The following is a 17,805-nucleotide window of genomic DNA, read 5'->3' as shown; positions in this document are numbered from 1 at the left end:
ATAAATACATAAATTATACAGCATGGTTGGTGGTGATAAGAGCTATGGAAATCCAGAGGGAAAAATTAATTGACCCGTGTGCTGCTCTCCTTTGCTGGAGTGAAGGCTGAATGCGGACTGGTGCCAGGTCGGGCCTCTTCACCAGCTTAACGCCGGAGCCTGCACACTGCCTGCACATAATAGGTGCTCAGGAAATATTTGTTGGACAAAGTCATGAATCGTCAGGGCCTGGAAGAGCAGGGGGTGGGAGCAGAGGCCTGAAGGAGGCAGCCAGCGCTCCTGGACCTGATGAGGTGGACTTTGGCAGGTGCGGAGGGGCTGGGATAGGGAGTGGTGGACTCTGAGGCTGGCATGGCAGCGAGCAGACCCATAGCCACCCTGGAGAGAATGATTTTCTGCCCAGGGGTTGACACGTGGCGGGCCGAGGTGCCTGGAAACTTACGTAAGCGCCATGGCTGTTTTTCTGGAACCAAGAGCAAAGCCCTGAGCTCGGGAGAAAACCCTGCCTCGCTGACCAGCCGGGAGAAGTGGCAGGAGGCGCCAACTCCCGCCTGTTGCCCCCTGGAGCCAGAGGAATGTCCAAATGTATCAGTTCTGGGCAGTTCAGCTGACAGCTTAGCGGCCACGGGCAGCAGCTGGGTGGGTGCCAGGGATTTGGGTCTCATCTCTAACTCCCATTGCCCAGCCTAGCACTGCCAAGGTGTCAGGGCCCAGGAGACCCCAGTGGGTGAGGATTCAGGGCTTGGTGGCCTCTTGGGTGAAGCAGTGAGGGGAAGGCCCTGCTGTTGGCCGGATGTGGAGGAGGCCAGGCGAGGCCATGGTCGGTTGTCACTGAATCTGCCGGGCTGGTGCTGGGCTGCTGGCTTCTAGACCTGTCCCAGGGTGTAGCCTTGGCGTGCCCTTCCCTTTTCAGTTCCTCCATCTGCTAAATGGGCTTAATGAGCAGCCCATCTGCTTCTGGCCTTACTGTGAGCAGAGGGCGAGGCTTGACTGTCGACCTCTCAGTGGAAGTCAGGGCCAGTTGTGTGATTTGCAAGACTTGGTGTGAAATGAACTTGGGGACCCCTGGATTAAAAAGGATGGAGGATTTCAAGTTGGGGACAGCAGGGTATTAAACCAAGCCCAGAGCCCTTCTGAGCCTGGGTGGTGGGTGGCCAGCCAGGTGACACGCCCAGATTTCTGTCTCTGCTTGTTACCTGGCTGTGTGCCTGGCCTGTCTCTTCTCTGAGCCTCAGTTTCTCCATCCGTAAAGCAAAGAGGTTGGCGTGGGAAGTCTCTGGGTCCTCAGCTTTGTGAAGCTGTGGGTAGGGCATCCCTGGGCTCAACTCTGGGTCTTGGCTCAGGGGTCCCTTCCTCAGGGAGGTCGGCCCTGACTGCGTCTGGCTTGCCCAGGCCCCCCGGTATCTGGACCCACAGCACCTCAACCTCTGCTTCGTACCTGACATCATGCTGGCGATACTGCCTATCTTTATAATAACTTTTGCTTTTTCCTTCAAATGTTCTTTACCTTCAATGAGGCAATGTACAATTCTAGTCTCGTTAAAAAACGAATACTCTCAGAGGAATGTCACAACCTTCTAAGAAGGTTTAATTCTCCCCACTTTTCATCTCCTCCAACTGAAGCTCAGCAAGGTGGACCAGCAGGACCACCAGCCTGGACGTGGATTTGAACTTGGGTGCATCTGGGCCCTCCGCTCTTTCCTAATCCTCACGGCTGGATGAAGACCAGAGGGAGGGCGAGGGGCCTGCGGGGGCCCGAGGCTGGGCTGTCTGAGCCGAGTCCCCTTGTCGGGGGAGGCGAGACGGGGAAGTGGGTGCCAGGCTCGCCCTGCCACGTGCTGCCTGTTTCTTCCGCAGGGCTCCCTGCTCGCGCTGCCATGGCTGAGAGCTCTCGCCGCCCCCGTCCCCTGCCGCAGCCCCAGCAGCTGAGCCAGGAGTCACGGAGCAGCCGGGGCCCCAGAGCCCCCCTCCCTCCCCTCCAGGCCCGAGCAGCCCCTGGATGGAGGCGATCCAGAGGTCCCTCACCCGGACCTGGCACCGGTTGCCTTCTTCTGCCTGCGACAGACCACCAGCCCCCGGAACTGGTGCATCAAGATGGTGTGTAACCCATATCCTTTGTGCGTGGGGCCAGGAGCCGGGGAGGGGCTGTATGTGGGTCCTGACCAGGGCACTGGCGCTTCCGCGATGGGACCTTCGCCTTCCTCTCTGCTCAGGAGGCCTGAGGCCTGGGTGTCGGCTGTGGCCCTGTGGTGCTGGTGAGCCAGCTTGGGTGGTGAGGTTGGGAGACCTCGGGCCGTGAGGCGAAGCCAGATGGGATGGTGAATGTTCTGGAAGTTGCTGAGGACGGTGGGGGCTCGGCACAGTGGTCCCCTGGCTCCAGAAGCCCTCAGGTGTGAGCCCCAGGTCTGCACGGGGGCTGAGGAGGCAGAGTTAAGTGGGTCCCTGGCCCGTGGCCCAGACCCCAGTGACTGAGCCCCTTGGTGGGTGGTAACTGCAGGGGTGACGAGAGCCTGATGGGGTGCCCGAGGGCCTGAACCCCAACCTGCAGGGCGAGGCTCCGCCACATCTTATTCTCTGCTGTGTCTCCATCTGGGGCCGGGAGGGCAGGAGCAAGCAGCCTCCCCACAGGTCTTCCTGCTGGTGTCACCCCCCTGCTCAGACTCCTCATCAGTCCCCATTGCCCTGGAGGAGCAGAGCGGAGTCCAGGCCAGCCTCCTCCCTGGGCCCTGCCTGGCTTCCCTCGCTCTGCTTCCCCTGTGGCTTCCAGGGGCTCTTCCCTTTGAAATGCTTTCCCGCCCCCCCTTCACCTGGCCACATCCTTTAAATCACAGCTGAAGTGTCACCTCTTCTGTGATTTCGCCTTAGCCTCTCTGTTGTCACTATCTAGTATGGGATTCCTAGTCTGACACTTGCCTGCTCCAGGGTACTGTCAGGTGACCAGGACACAGACGGAGCCTGTCTCATTCCCTGCGGGGCCCCAGCACCCAGCCCAGTTCCTGGCACACTGCAGGGGCTCCTTCAGTGTTTGCTGGGTGTGCCTGTCAGTGGTGGCCTTGACGGTTTTCCAGGAGTGAATGGGGCACTCTGGCTGGGCTTTAGGGTCCTGAGGGTGGGGGTGGGGAGTCTTTGATCAGGTGCTGAGGGCTCCCCATTCCTCCCCGGCCAGATATCTCCCTCCTGTCGCTAGGAAGGAGCTAGGGGGCCAGGCTCAGCCTGGTGCTCCGCAATGGGGCCACAGTTGATGTTTTGAGTGTGACATCGTTTTGTGATCTGGGCTGTCTTGCGCAGTACTGGATGTTTGGTGTTCCTAAATGCTGCTAGGGAGCGGCCCTCAATCATTGCGACAACCAGAAATGACCCTCACAGTTCCAGACTTTGCAGGATTCTGCTCCCCATCAAGAACCCAAAGGAACGGTGGCCACGTAGGCATCAAGGTCAGGCTCGTGGGAGCGGCTACCAGGACCAGCTGGCCCGGGAGGGGGCGGGGCGGTGTGGGAGGCCTGCCCCCGACAGACCGTCCTGAGTGCCAGTGTCCCTGGTGTGGAGGGGCCCTGGCTCAGAGCCAGCTGCCCTTTGAAGCTTGGTGCTCCCTGACTCAGCGCCTCGCCCAGCCCGGAGGTAGTCCCTGAGTCACTGCTGACTCACTGGAAAGCCAGAAGGCTGCTGGGACCCTCTTTGAGCTGGCGAGCCGGGATGGGAAAAGTCCATTCACCCAAATGTCAGCTCCGTTGCCTGCCTGGCCCAGGCTTGGAGCATGTGCTCTCAGCGGGGTTTCATCTGGGAGGACGCTGGCTCTGAAATGTCAGGGGGTCGGTGGTGCCGTTTGACTCATGGGTAGGGGGCGTGTGGGAAGCACTGGGGGCCTGAGTGAGTGAGACAGACTCACAGGCTGACTCTGCCTGTTATTTGCTGTGCAACCATAAGCTGGTTTCTTAACCTCTCTGGGCCCCAGTTTCCCCACCTGTCGGCATGGTGTTTAGCCATTTCACAGGATTGCACTGAAGACCAAAGCAGCACATGTGAAAATGAATCTTTGGGGACTAGAAAAACCACCATACATGTGGTTATTGCTCTTATTACCTGTGCCCCAGAGGTGACAAGGACTCTCACACATATAAGCTGAGTAAACCCAGCTCGTGTTAGATTCGATGAGACATTGGCTATCAAGCCTGTAGATAGAACACGATGCCTTCAGAAGACATTGTTTCCAGGGAAAATCAGATTCTGTCTGTGTGATTTAGGTAAATTTGTGCCAGTCACACTGCAAGGAGCCATGCCCTCATCATCCGTGCAGACATTGCTAATCGATCACAGCATCCTCCAGCAGAGCACCCTGGGCAGCATGTCTGATCAGTTGGAAACCTATCTTCTACCGTAGGTTAGACTTTGGAAGCCTCTCTTAGGAGTGTACCTGGCTGCATGTGAGAGAAGGGCAGTGGTGGTTTGTACTTACTCTAGTTTCCTCTCCCTGAGCCCTAGTTTTCTCAGCTCTAGAATGGGACGATTAAAGAGGATTAGCCATGATTCCTGCAAAGCGCCTGGCTGTGTGTCCAGCCCAGAGGAAGGCTCAGGGATGATAATAACAAGAGCTGGCACTTACTGTGCCAAATGCTTTGCCTGCATTTTCACCTTTCAACCCTTCTAAGAGGTGAGTGCTGTCTGGACGAGGAAAAGTGAGGCTCAGAGAGACCGAGTAACTTTTTTCCAGGTCGCGCAGCCTGGATGTAGTAAAGCTGGCATGAAAATCTCAATTTCTCTGAATCCCCAGGCTCGGCCTTTATCCAGGACACCGCTGCCACCTGCGGAGCCTGTAGTCACGGGTTCTCCACACTCCACTGGAGCCGGGGCATTTGCTTTGCGGTTCCAGGTGGCTGAGCAAGGGTCTTCTTGGGTTCCAGTGTCTACACTGGGCTGCCGCCTCCCTGTGGCCTGCCAGGGGCCACCCCTTGAGGAGTTTGCAGCCCCCTTCCCTCCAGACCTGCTCCTGGCTGCTGCCTCCCCCGTGCCAGCCAGCGCTGAGCCAGCGCTTCTGCTGCAGCTTGAACCAGCCATGCATGGTGGGAAGCCAGTCGGCTGTGAAGGCTGCCGCTCTGCTGGGCAGGGGGAGGGTGCTGGCCTGGGCTGGGAGGCAAGAGACACCAGCTGCCAGTGACCTTGGACAAGTCACTTCCCGTCTCTTGCCCTCAGTCGCTCTGTCTGCAGGATGGGGAGATGTGGGCAGTGAGGTCAGGAAGCAGCTTCTGGCTGGGGTAGGGGGGTCCGGGGTGGGGATGGGGGTGGCGCATGTCTCTGCGGGCCACCCCCTCTTCAGGAAGCATCTCAGTGGGGTTCTCAGGGACGGGGCTCCATGTGTTCCTTGTGGGTGGGCTCACCCGCTCTGTGCCTTTGTGGCTGTGGTCCTGGTTCTGTCCTTCCCCTCTGTCCACTTCTGTTTGCTGTGGTCCCCTGCCTGGCTCCAGCCCTCTGCTGCTAGGGATGGGGTCTGTGGGTGCTCTTGCTTTGAAGTCCACCTGGCTGAGACCCCCCGCCTTGCAGACCCTCTGACCTGGGTCATCACTGGGCAGGAAGAAGGTCCATGGTCTCTCTGTAGCCCCGAGGTGCCAAGCCTGGTGCTGTTCATTGTGAGCGTTTGGTGTGTTTGCTGAGCCGGTGAATGGGCTCTTATTCATCCTTCCTTCACTCATCCTTTCATGAGCTCAGCCGACAAGCCTTTATGGAGTGTGGGTTGCACACCAGGCATGTGCAGAGGAGAGCTCTGGCTGTTTTGTGCAGGGGAAGATCACTCGGGTTCCTTTGGAGAGATGGCAGCCAGGAGACCACCATGAGAGGGGACCTGTGTGATGGCAGCAAGGGATGATGGTGGCCCCGGGTGCTGGGGGATGTGTGGCTGCCTTGGGGTTGCTGTTGGAAGGAGAGGACTCAGAGGTGACCCCAGGGACTGTGGTTTGATGGAGCATGAATGATGACCTGCTCCTGGCTTCTTGGCGAGGAGCCTTTGTCTTTGCTGAGCCTCTGTTTGCTTATCTGGGAAATGGGAGGCTCAGCGACCCCAAGTTGGACATGTCAAGGGGCCAGTGAGAATTCCAGGGCAAGCACTGACTGGGCAAATGGTTAAGTGGGGAGCGGCAGCTGTGTCCACACTAGGGCTGATGTTGCTGGCAGGAAGCTACTTGGGGTGACTTGGGTACCCTGGCTCGGGACAAGTGTCCTGCAGGCCAGCGGGCTGCAGGGCTCCATGACTCTGACGATGCTCTGAGAAGCCTGCGGGCTGGGCTGCTGGGGAGAGGGGCTGAAGGCAGAAGGGTAGGAATACCCTGGCCTCTGCAGTGGCGCGGGCATGAAGGCTGGGGGGCGAGAAGGGAGCAAACCTGGGAAACTCTAACTGTGGGGAGGTGACTGCTGGAGAGCCGTTCCCAGCAGGAAGACCCCTCTCCCATCACCCTTCCGCCTCTGCTCTGCTCACTGGGTCTATCCCCCTGCCTCTGGCGGGCTCCCTCTCAGTCCTGCTGCACCAGATGGGGCCTTGGGCCACTGGCTAAGGACCTTGCGGGCTTTCAGAGGGCTCTTGGCTGTCAGCAAGTCCTCCCTTAATCAAACCCCCACCCCTTCTGTCCTGAGCCCTGTCCCTGCATCTGGGCCAGTGGGAGATCTGGACTCGCCTTCATCCACCTCTTCCTCTCCAAACAGGTGGCTCCCGGGATCTCACCCCTCCTGCCCCCCTGACAACTGGAGTCCCTTGAGCTGGCGTCTCACAGTGCGGAGAGTGCCTGGCCAGGAGCCCAAAGCTGTGGCCCCGGGGCGAGTGCACCTCCCGCGGACCCACTGGCTCCTGCCTGCTGGCCTTCGCCCTCAGGGACTCCCCGGGGCTCCCAGTGTGGAAGTGGTTTGTCAGTTTGTCATCTGTCAAGTGCTGTCCCCTCCCTCCCTCTCTGCCTTCTTCCGTTGGTTTGCTTACGCTTCCTGGTGCAGAAACCCTCAGCGGCTCTCTCACCCCCAGAAGAGTCTCACTCTGCTTGGATCGCGGGCCTTCCGCCATCCACCTGGTCGGACTCCAGCCGCCTTCCCCGCTGGCTTCCTTCAGGCCCTCTGTTCTGAAGCCCAAACAAGCCGCTGGTGTATCCTGACACCCCTGCTTCCCCGCCTTGGCTTCTGCTGGCTCTGCCCCCTGCAGCGCCTTCGCCCCCAGCTCCATGGTGCCAAATCCCGCCAGTGCCACCAGCTCCTGCTTCCTGGCCACCACCTGCAGGAAGTTGTCCTGGATCTCAGCTTTTCTCTCTCTAGACCCCCTCAGCCTGTCATTGGTCCTTCCCCCCTCCTCCTGCCTCCAGGAATTGTTTGCTGTCTGGTCTGTCTCCTCCAGGCAGGAGGCCCCGGGGACACGCCCAGGCCTGGCACGGATGGGCTTGCTCATCACTTTCTGGCTTACAAAGTACTTTCCTGCTCGCTGTGACCTCTCAGGTTCTCTCCGCTCTTCCCCGGCGGTGACAGGGCCGGGAGTTGCTGATTACCCATTTTACAGCTGGGGAGACTGAAGCCCAGGAGGGGAGCCTGACCTGCCTGAGGTCACACATTGAGTGGTCAGCCACGCTGGGGCAGCCTGGAGTCCAGGACCCCAGACTCTTAGGCCGTGGTCTGCCCATGGCTGGGAAAGGGGGTCTTTGGGGGAGGGCGTCCCCTCCTCCCTCAGCCTTGGCCCAATGGGAATGCCCAGACGGATGGCAAGTATGGCTGAAAGAAGCAACACATGTCTGGGAAATTGTCCGTTTCCCTCCATCTGGTGTAGAGAAGGTTGTTTTTCTCAGAAGTAAAAGTCAGCATCAAGCTGTGCCCTGGAGATGCTCGTGGTGGTCAGAGTGGATGCTGCTCGCTCATTGGTTAGCAGGGTGGACTGGACGACCAGTCAGGGGAGCCTGGCTGGACCAGGGAGAGCCTGACCTGCAGGGCAACCTCAGGTACCTGGAGATTTCTTTCCTTCCTTCCTTCCTCCCTCCCTCTTTCTTTCCTTTCTTCCCTCCTTTCTTTCTGGAGATTCCCAGGCTAGGGGTAGAGTTGGAGCTGCAGCTGCTGGCCTATGTCACAGCTACAGCAGTGAGGCACCTGAGCTGTGTCTGCAACCTATACCACAGCTTAAAGTTTATGGCAACGCTGGATCCTTAACCCACCAAGTGAGGCCAAGGATCGAACCCGTGTCTTCATGGATACTAGTTGGGTTCGTTACCGCTGAGCCATGCTGAGAACTCCTGGAGATTTCTATATAAAGAGAGCTACAGGTACAGCAGCTGTCTCTGACTCAGCCTAGGAGCATTGGTGAAGCCTACCTGGAGGAGGGGGCATTTGGCCTGGGTCTTGCTGCATGAGTAGGAGTTTTCCAGGAGAACAGTTGCGGGATGATATTTTAGGCAGAGAGAATAGTGTAGAGAACAGTGAGGAGTTTCATGTGGCTGGAACGGTGTGAGGCAGGGGCTGGATAGCTGTGTATGAAGTGCTAGGTTGGAGCTTGCTCTTCATCTGGTGGGCGCTGGGGAGTCATCGAAGGATGTCCAGCAGGCATAGGACATGGGTCATTTCATTTAGTAGAATGGTCCCTCCTACGTGTTCCCGCTGTGGCACAGTGAGTTAAGGATCCTGCATTGCCTCAGCTGTGGCGTAGGTTGCAGCTGTGGCTCAGATTTAGTCCCTGGCAGCGGGTGCAGCCATTAAGGAAAAAAAAAAAAGAAGGTCCCTCCTAGAGCAGAGTGGAAGATACTTGAGGCAGAGTCTAAGGTCTGGAGACCAAGCAGGAGGCTCCTAAAATGGATATTGATTGATTGATTGATTGATTGATTCACTCCCTCACTCATTCAGCAAGTGTTTCCTGAAGTCCAGCTTCAATAGTGTTGGACACTATTCTAGACTAGAGTGGAGGTGCCCCCAGGGTGGTCAGCCGTGTTGGGTGGGGCCGCAGGGTTCCAGACCTGGACCCCCTGCAGTGACCCCAGGAGTCCCCAGCCTGATGAGGGAGGCAGAGCCACACCCCAACCATATTCCAGTGAAGAAAAATGATATAAAGACTGGGCAGAAGGACCCTCAGGGGGCTGTGGGTACCAGGAAGCTGGATGCTGCAGGAGGCATGGGTGAAGAAGGAGCAGGGCCGGAGAGGCTCTGATGGAGGGGGGGATGGCGGGAGGGGGAATGGCACCCCGGTTGAGGAAACGTCTCGGTCAAAGGCTCTGGGCCAAGCTGGGCTCACCAGGGTTGCTGCTTATAGCCTGGAGTGTGAGCCTGGACAGACATTTAGGCTCTAGATTCTGGAAGGCTGTGCTGGGGAGGCCACTGGCGTTCACTCAGGGCCTCCTGGGCGCCGTCACAGTTCATCCTCCCAGCAGCTCAGCTGGCTCTAGAGACCGTCCAGCTGACAGCCGAGGCCCTGAGAGGTGAGATGCTTGTCCGGGCCACCCAGCCTGGCGGTGCCTGCGGGAGGGGGGTGCAGCCAGCCCTGCGAAACCTGTGAGCCCCGACCAGAAGTCTCCTTGTAATGGACAGAGAGCAGCAGGTTAGAGAGAGGGCTGGCTGGCTAATGAAGAGTCAGCCCCCTCCTGGGGCATTTAAAACATGATTGGATTTTTATGTGTCCATCCCGCCTGGTCTGCAGCTTTGTGTCAGAAGGCAGCTTTGACCTGTCACCTCCCTCAGACCGCCTCGTGGTCCTGTTGGGAGACAAATGGCCCCAGGTGTGTTCCTTGGAGAGAAATCGATACGTCTTTTTAATCAGCCCGAATGTCTTGCTGCTCATTTCCCTCCAGCCCTCCTCAGGGGCTGCCTTCTACCTTTCTGTCCCCAGCTGCCCTGTGGAGCCATGCCCTGTTCCCCTGTCCCCTTCGTCCCCCCTCAAGTTCAAATCCTGATGCTGGTGCTCACTGCTGTGTGACACCGAGCAGACAGTTTGACCTCTCTGGGCACCAGCTTCCATCTGGCTCATCTAGTTGAGAAAGCAGGAGGAGAAGGCTCAGCTGACCATGAGGTGCTGTGGGGCGGATGTGGGGGCTTGGGGTGCGGGGCTGGGAGGAGAGGCTGAGCCCCCGTGCCAGGTGCATGACCTCAGGGAGCTCACTCCTCCTCTCTGTGTCTCAGTTTCCTCATCCCTAAAATTGTATCAGTGTGTGTGTGTGTGTGTGTGTGTGTGTGTGTGTGTGTGTGTGTGGAGGTTGTGCAGTATCAGCGATTGTCACTCAGGAGTGATTTTGCCCCCAGGGGACATTTGGCAATGGCCAGAGACACTTCTGGCTGCTGTAACTTGGGGAGGGTGGGCTACTGGTTCCCGGGGGTAAAGGTCAAACACCCTACAACACTCGGGACCTCCCGCAGCAGAGGGTTATCCAGCCCTCAGTGTCAGTGGCACTTCTGAGGCTCAGAAGTGCTAGCCTGGGTGGTCCCTGAGATCGTGACGCCCCAAAAGTGTGGGAAAAGCATGATGTCAAGGGTCTCTTGGGGAGGAGGGCTGAGGCTGAGGGCTCGAATCGCCGAAGGAGGAGTGGCGGGCAGGGCTGTGTCCCAGCTGGAGGGTTTCTGGGGTCACATAGACTTGGCTTTGAGTCCTGGAGCTGCCACTTACTAGACAGTCCTGTTCCTAACCGCCTTCCCATAACCCACACACCCATCTGTCTCCCACCCAGCCACCCGTCTCCCCACCCAGCCACCCACCCATCCACCTTTCTTTACTTCATCCGTTCTTCCATCCACCCACCCACTCACACACTCATCCATCCATCCACCCAACCATCCATCTTTTCCTCTCTTCATTCATTTATCTGCCCACCCAGCCCCCATCCACCCAGTCCTTACATCCGGGGATTCATCCACCCACCTCCCCAAACATCTACCCATTCAATTATCCGTTGGCCCAGCTTCCAAAAGGCCCCACCCCCATCCTCCTACCTACCCATCCATCAACGCATTGACCCATCCCTCCGTTCGCTTGTTCGTTGATCCACCTGCCATGTGCTGAATGCCCAGCCAAACCTCTGTTGGGCGCCATCCCTCTCCTCTTGCACTGCTTACAAGGCCTGCCTCACTGGCCTCGCTTTCTGCTAGACTGTGAGCTCCGTGAGGACAGGCTCCATGTTCCGTTAATGCCTGTCCCTTCTTTAGGCCTTGACTCTCAGCCCTGCACATAGTAGGTGTGCAGCAAAGCTTTCAGTGAAGTGCATCCTGGTAAACAGCTTGAAGGGAGAGGGTGTGTGGACAGAGAGGAGACTGGCCGAGAACCCTGACTCAAAGGGACGCCGAACCAAGGACTTTGGACATTCCCTGAAGGCAGTGGGGAGCCACAGAAGGCGCTTGGTTTGGGAGGAACCCTCAGGCTGCTGTGTGGAGGATGCGTCAGAGGGGGTGCGGCCTGCCCCGGGCAGCAGGGGTGTGGAGGAGGGGGTGGAGAGGAGCGGCAGTGAAATGGACAGGTCTCTGAGTGGATGTGGGGACGAGAGGGAGGAGGGTGCTGGAGGGTTCTGGTCTGGACGACGTGCAGGATAGCCGGGAAGGGGACATCGTTCATGGAGGTGGGAAGTTCAAGGGAGAATCTGATGGTCTGGGGAGAGCATGACCTGTCCCATGTTGACCTGATGAATTTGAGCTTCCCGGAGACATCCCAGAGCAGTGTCTGGGAGGCCGCTTCAGCAGCAAGTGAACCTGTGGCTGGGGCAGACTCAGGACCTGGCCAGCCCAGGGAGGGTGGTCCCAGCGGTGGAAGTAGGGGTGGGGTCAGGGAATGGAGATGGGGGGCTAGGGGGCCGGAGAAGGGCCAGCATTTAAGGGGTGGCGTCTACCAAGTAGAAAGGGGATCTGCCTAGGGGCCCCAGGAGGAGAGCGTTTCTAGAAAAATCACTTAAACTGAGGTTTGCGAACTTGGTTGGGCGCAAGGTGCATGTTTGTTTCCCCTGACCTCTGATTGAAATGTAGCATTTCTTTCTGTTATGCGTGGAGGCCACCAAGCTCGGTGGGATTGCTGGCAGCTGCAGGGACTGTCACCTCTTGGTCTGTTGTGGAGCTTTCAGAATATCACTGCCATTCATCACCGCTTCCCAGGCGCACAGTATCAGACCCGCCCCTGGCTCTGGTTATTCATTGTGTTGATAACGAAGCGCATATAGTTCTCCATCACAAACTTGTTTTGCTAAAAAATATTTTGACAACTATTTTAACATAACTGGCTTCCTTCCTTTCTAATACTAAGCATTCTTTAAAAAAAAATGTATGCAGTTAAAAACATTATTCTGAGAAAGGGCTCCTGAGCTTCCCCAGGGGGCACAGCAACCCCCTGGAGAGCTGCTGGTGCAGGCAGAGAGAGGGTCAGCCGAGCCCAGTGTTGCCGCCTGGTGGGTGCGGAGGTGGGCACGTGCCTTGGCGCGTGTAAGTGTGTGAGGGGCTGCGGGGCTCTGTGGGGATGCGCGCGTGAGCACACACACGTGTGTGGTCAAGGGAGGGCAGGGGCGATGTGTGGCGGGGGCCAGAAGTGTCATCACCCTCTGTCTGACCTTCCCCCCTCCAGCTACATCGACAAAGAGAAATTTGCTATAGGTTTCTGGAGGGCAGGGACCATGTCGTCTTCATTCCGGGTTCCCAGAGCCACGGTGGGCGGACAGAGGGGGCCCTCAGCGAGGAGGAAAATGAAGAGTGAGTGATGGGGGGAGGTGAAGGGAAACTGAAAATCCCTCCTGTGCAGAAATCCCTCCTTGGCTTCCTTGTTGCCTCCAAGGGACAAGGACCTCACTCCCTCCTGGGGCTGCAGATGCCACTGAGCTGCTGCTCCGGGGGGCCTCTGGGCACAGAGAGGGACAGATGTGCTCTGCCTGTGGACGGAGACCCCAGCCTGCTTGGGGGTGGGAGGCCAGGACAGACCACAACGTTGTAAGGGGGACGTCCGAGGTGCCATGAGGGCCCAGGCGAGGCATCCGCCCCCGGTCTAGATGCCAGGAGGCTCCCCCGTGGCTGCGCCTTCTCTGAGGCTGGGCTCCTGAGGCTGGGCCAGCCCCCAGACAGCGGGACCCTGGCCCCGAGGGCCCGTCCCTGCCCTTCTCCGCAGCAGTGGCCGAAGCGTGGCATCTGGAGCTTCCTTCCGTGGACCACCCGCCCAGGGTTTTCTTCCGGGCTGGCAGCCCCGGTTCTCTCGCCCTCGCCTCCCCCATGCCGGCTGTCTACACTGGGCACGGAGGCCTGCTGGGCATCTGGAAAACAGAGACTTTGGCCAAATTCAATGAGTTGTCAAATTACGGCACTCTAAGAAGTGGAGTTGGGAGCAGGGACGAGGAAGGAAGGGAGGGCTCGCTCCTTCTAAGGGATCTCAGCCCCTGAGGCTGCACAGCTTAGAACCAGAACCTGTCAGCCGGGGCAGGGCACAGGGTTGTGTGGGGGGAGCTCCCTGTCGCTAGAGGCATGTAAGTGGAGAGAGGCCTAGGACCATCTGCTCAGCAGGTCTGTTCACTTTGGGGAACCATTTTCCAGCTCAGCTCTGCCACTGGACTTTCGTTTTCCTGTCTATGAAGTGGGTGTAATGATATCTGCCTGCCTGTCTCCCAAGGCTGTTGTGGGCTTGGCTGGAACAAGTCCCTACTCAAACCGAAGACAGGGTGGTGTGAGGTTCAGATTCTGGTTCCTCCCCTCTCTGTGGCCTTGGGCAAGTCTGTGAAACAGGGACGATACCCTTCCCTCGCAGGGTTATGGAGAAGCTCCCTGTGGGGGTCCAGGACAGCGGGTGCCCAGCAGATGCTTGTGGTTTTTTGTTTGTTTGTTTGCTTTTTAGGGCCGCATCGTTGGCATATGGAGGTTCCCAGGCTAGGGGTCAAATCGGAGCCGTAGCAGCTGGACTACGCCACAGCCACAGTCATGCCAGATCCAAGCTTCTTCTGCAACCTATACTGAAGCTTTAACCAATCCTTTAACCCACTGAGCGAGGCCAGGGATCAAACCAGCATCCTCATGGATATTAGTCAGGTTCTTAACCCATTGAACTGCAATGGGAACTCCTTGTGACATTTTTTATTGGGGGTACAACATGCATGCAGCAGCGATCACAAGTTGTAATGTCTAGCTCAAGGCATTTTTTTCCATATAAACACATACCTGTGGCCCCACTTAGGCCAAGAAGAGCATCCCCAGCTCCTGGAGCTCTCCTGCACTGGACAGACCACCAGGGTTGCTGCTGTTCTGAACTCTTTGCTGTTGGTTTGCTTTGCCTGGGTTTTTATATCGTGTAATTGCATTCAGACACTCTTTGCTCTTTGGCATCTGGCTGCCATCACCCAGTGCTATGCCTGGCAGCTCTGTCCAGGCTGCTGCACCTGTTTGTTCTTTTTCATCGCCGGCTAGTTTCCCATCAAAGATCTGAGGTACAACAGGGTTCCTCAGCCTTGGCACTGTGGACATTTTCCCCCAGATCATTCTTTGTGGTGGGGCTGCCCTGTGCCTTGTAGGGTCTCCACCCTCCGGATGCCAGGACCACCCCTCAAACCCCAGTTGTGACAACCAACAATGTCTCCAGACAAGGTCACATGTCCCCCAGGGTGCTGGTGGGTGGAATCATCCCCAGTTGAAATCTGCCTCCTGGCTCCCTCTCCTGTTGATGGACACTTGGGTTGTTCCCAGGTTGGGGCTGTTAAGAGTAACACGTGCTTGGCGTTCCTGCTGTGACGCAGTGGGGTTGGCGGCATCTTGGGAGTGCTGGGACGAAGGTTCGATCCCGATTCGATCCTTGGTCTGGCACAGTAGGTTAAGGTGGTAACTGTGGCTTGGATCTGATCTATATATGCTACGGGAGCGGCCAAGAAAGAAAGAAAGAAAGAAACACTTATACGTGCCTTTTTGTGGACTTAGGTGGGGATTTTTCTGGGTATGGACCCAGGAGCAGCACAGGTGGACCCTACTATGGGATTCTGTTTAGTTTAGTTTTTTTTCCCCCTGTTTAGTTTTAATAAATGCTGCCAAGCAGTTTTCCAAAATGTGTTGCTTATAAAAATAAGTGGAATGAATGAGTGAATGAGTGAGTAAATGGGTAACTTCTATTAAAGTCGAGGGCCTGGAGCATAGTTGACATTCAAAATGGTAGCCACTTCTACCACCCCATGGTGGGTTCTGGGAAACACTCCGGGCATCTCCAGGGCAGGAGTAAACCTGGCTAATCTCAGTACACTATTGCACAGGCCAGGTATACGGCAGGATGCTGTGAGCCTAGCCTCAGAGGAGCACAGAGCTGGCCCAAGAACCCAAGCTCGGAAACCTCAGGCCCTGGTCTATGAAGGCCAGAGGTCTGAGTGCCCATCTGTGGACACCCTGGGGATAAAAAGGGGAGGGACCCTAGTACAGGGGCTTGCCCACCTTCCCTGCCTCCCTGGTCCAGGAGGATGCAGCTCCCAGCCCCCTTCCTCCCCTTAATTTGTTTAAACAACTGAAATGCACCCTGGGAAAGGGATCCGATTTCAGATTTGACAAAAATAAAGACAAACTTGGCCACCCCAGCCAAACCCAGCACTCCCAGCCCTACCTACCCTCCCAGAGCCCCCCCCACCCCAATTTGCAGAAACCATGACTGTCAGCTGGGACTACAGGAGGAGGGTGCCGGTTGCCATGGTAACCGTGCAGGCCTCTGGCTCCGGCTCCGGGAGAGGAGGCTGCCCTGAAGGGCCTGCTCGGGCTTTGGGTACTGCCCAGCCAGTCACTCTTCTTTTTGGACAGTGGCAGACCTGAGGGGGCCCTTGGCATCGTGGCTTCGCCGGTGACCTGACCTGTCCTCCCAGATCACACCCTGGCTTTCTCACGACAGCAGCCAGGCCTGGGGTGGAGTTACGGTGCTGACCCAGCTCGGCCTTTCCTAGAAGCCTTGAGACCAGCACCCTTCTCTCGCTGGCTTCCCTCCCCTCCCCCATCTCCAGCCCATAGGTCCTTCCTTCCCGGCCGTGGTGGGGGTGGACTGTCCCCCTTCCTGACCCCTTCCTGCTGACCCAGCCCTGAATGGGAGAAGTCAATGTGGGCGAGAAGGGAAAAGCAAATATTCCACTCAACACATGCCAGTCCACCCCTGTGCCCGGGGCCACGGAGCACGTGGCCGAGAACATGGGGTTTGGAGTCAGCAGAGGCCATTTCAAATCCTGTCCCTGTTACATCCTGGCCGCGTGATCCTCGGTGGCTGTGGCTGGAGCCAGCACTGGTGCCTCAGTTTCCTCATCTGTCAAATGGGGGTAACAATAGTACCTGCCCGTTGGGGGGACTCGGCTGAAGTTCCAGGGCGACTCTCCACTTGGCCAGGCCCGACCTGATTGATGTATTTAAAAGGCTGTGAGTGAAGGTGTTCCCGTGGTGGCTCAGTGGTTAACGAATCCGACTAGAAACCATGAGGTTGAGGGTTCGATCCCTGGCCTTGCTCAGTGGGTTAAGGATCTGGCATTGCCGTGAGCTGTGGTGTAGGTCGCAGAGGTGGCTTGGATCCCACATTGCTGTGGCTATGGTGTAGGCCAGCGGCTATAGCTCCAATTAGACATCCATATGCCGTGGGAGCGGCCCCAGAAAAGGCAAAAAGCCAAAAAAAAAAAAAGGCTGTGAGTAAAGACTCAGCATTTGGGAGGCAGACAGTGTCTAAAGAGTTTGTGATAACATCTCTTATTCTCCTTCACAGTAATATGAGGTCATCAGCAGGTAACACCAGCATGGGCGTCTCAGTCTCCTGCTGGTGAGGTGGCTTTTCTTCAAGAGCCAAAGAATGGGAGACCACGAGCCGTCTTATAGGGGAGGTTGACAAGAAGAGGGGCTTTCCCTTTTGCACACACGTGACAAGCCTCGGTCCCCAGTCCACGGCTACACGAGCTGTGCTCTGGCGCCTCTGAGCTCCCTGCCTCGTGGGCTTGCCGTAAGGTTTCAATGAGATACTATGTGCTGTTTGATTAGAAAGCTCCTTGGCAAACAAACGCTCAAGAGCACTTGAGATATGTTTGCCATTTTTACCATTATTGCTGCTGTTAAGCCAGTGCCTAGCACACAGCAGGTGCTCAATAGGTGCTTATTAATGCACTGCTGGGCTCTGAGGACCCAGGGAAGAGAAGCACTGCAAGCAAAGCGGGGGTGGGGGGGATGGGGGGGGAATGGGGAGGAGGGTTGGGCCTTACCCCCACCCCAGCCAGGTGCTTGGAAAGCCTTTGCTGCCAAGGAAACTACGGATCGGATCGCCATTGATACGTTGCCCCATCCGCGTTCCTCAGAGGTGCCTGTGGCTGCCTGTCACGGATCTAATCGGGTTCAGATGATCGAAGGTGGCTGTGCCCAGCGGCTGCTACACACGGGAAGCCTGGACTTTTGGGGACAGTGGGGTTCCGGTGGGGTGTGGAATCCAGCTGCAGGTAGGGACTCTTGTCCCAGGGTCACGTCTGCTCCAGGCTTGCCGCGTTGCTGGGATGGCCCTCTGCCCCTCTGTGCAGTGGGGGGTGGGATCAGGTGCTTTCTGAGGACCTCAGTAGGTTGTTCTGTGACAAAGGTCACCCGCAGAGGGGTGGGTATCTGGGTGGCAGGGTCCTAACTGCATGGCCTCCGGTGCCAGGCAGGGGCCCTGAGCCTTGCTATGGGAGGCAACACGGGGCCATTGATGACTCCCTGGCCTGGTGGAGCTGGCACTCAGGCCTTGCCCACCCTGTTGCCCAGAAATCTCTCGCCACCGTCTTGGGGCCTCTGCCTTCCGCCAAATCATCTTAGATCCCTGGAGCTTTGCCTGACTGCCTGGAGTTCCGCAGGGACTAGTGATGGAAAGACTGGGCATGGGGCCAGGCCACCAGCTCGCTCGGCCTGGACCTT

The 17,805-nt window shown here is 57.5% G+C and overlaps 1 protein-coding gene across 1 annotated transcript in view; it reads left to right on the top strand.

The window, feature by feature from the left end:
* Window positions 352–17,805, top strand: part of CACNA1I (calcium voltage-gated channel subunit alpha1 I) — a 109,721-nt gene continuing 92,267 nt past the window's right edge. Inside the window, 3 exon segments of the mRNA XM_021093102.1 lie at window positions 352–639; window positions 1,889–1,982; window positions 1,985–2,108. Coding sequence (XP_020948761.1) covers window positions 352–639; window positions 1,889–1,982; window positions 1,985–2,108 — 506 coding nt within the window.

The sequence above is a fragment of the Sus scrofa genome, chromosome 5, assembly GCF_000003025.6.
Source record: "Sus scrofa isolate TJ Tabasco breed Duroc chromosome 5, Sscrofa11.1, whole genome shotgun sequence".
Lineage (NCBI taxonomy): Eukaryota > Metazoa > Chordata > Mammalia > Artiodactyla > Suidae > Sus > Sus scrofa.
The sequence above is the reverse complement of the archived record's forward strand: the minus strand, read 5'-3'. Positions and strand labels throughout refer to the sequence as shown.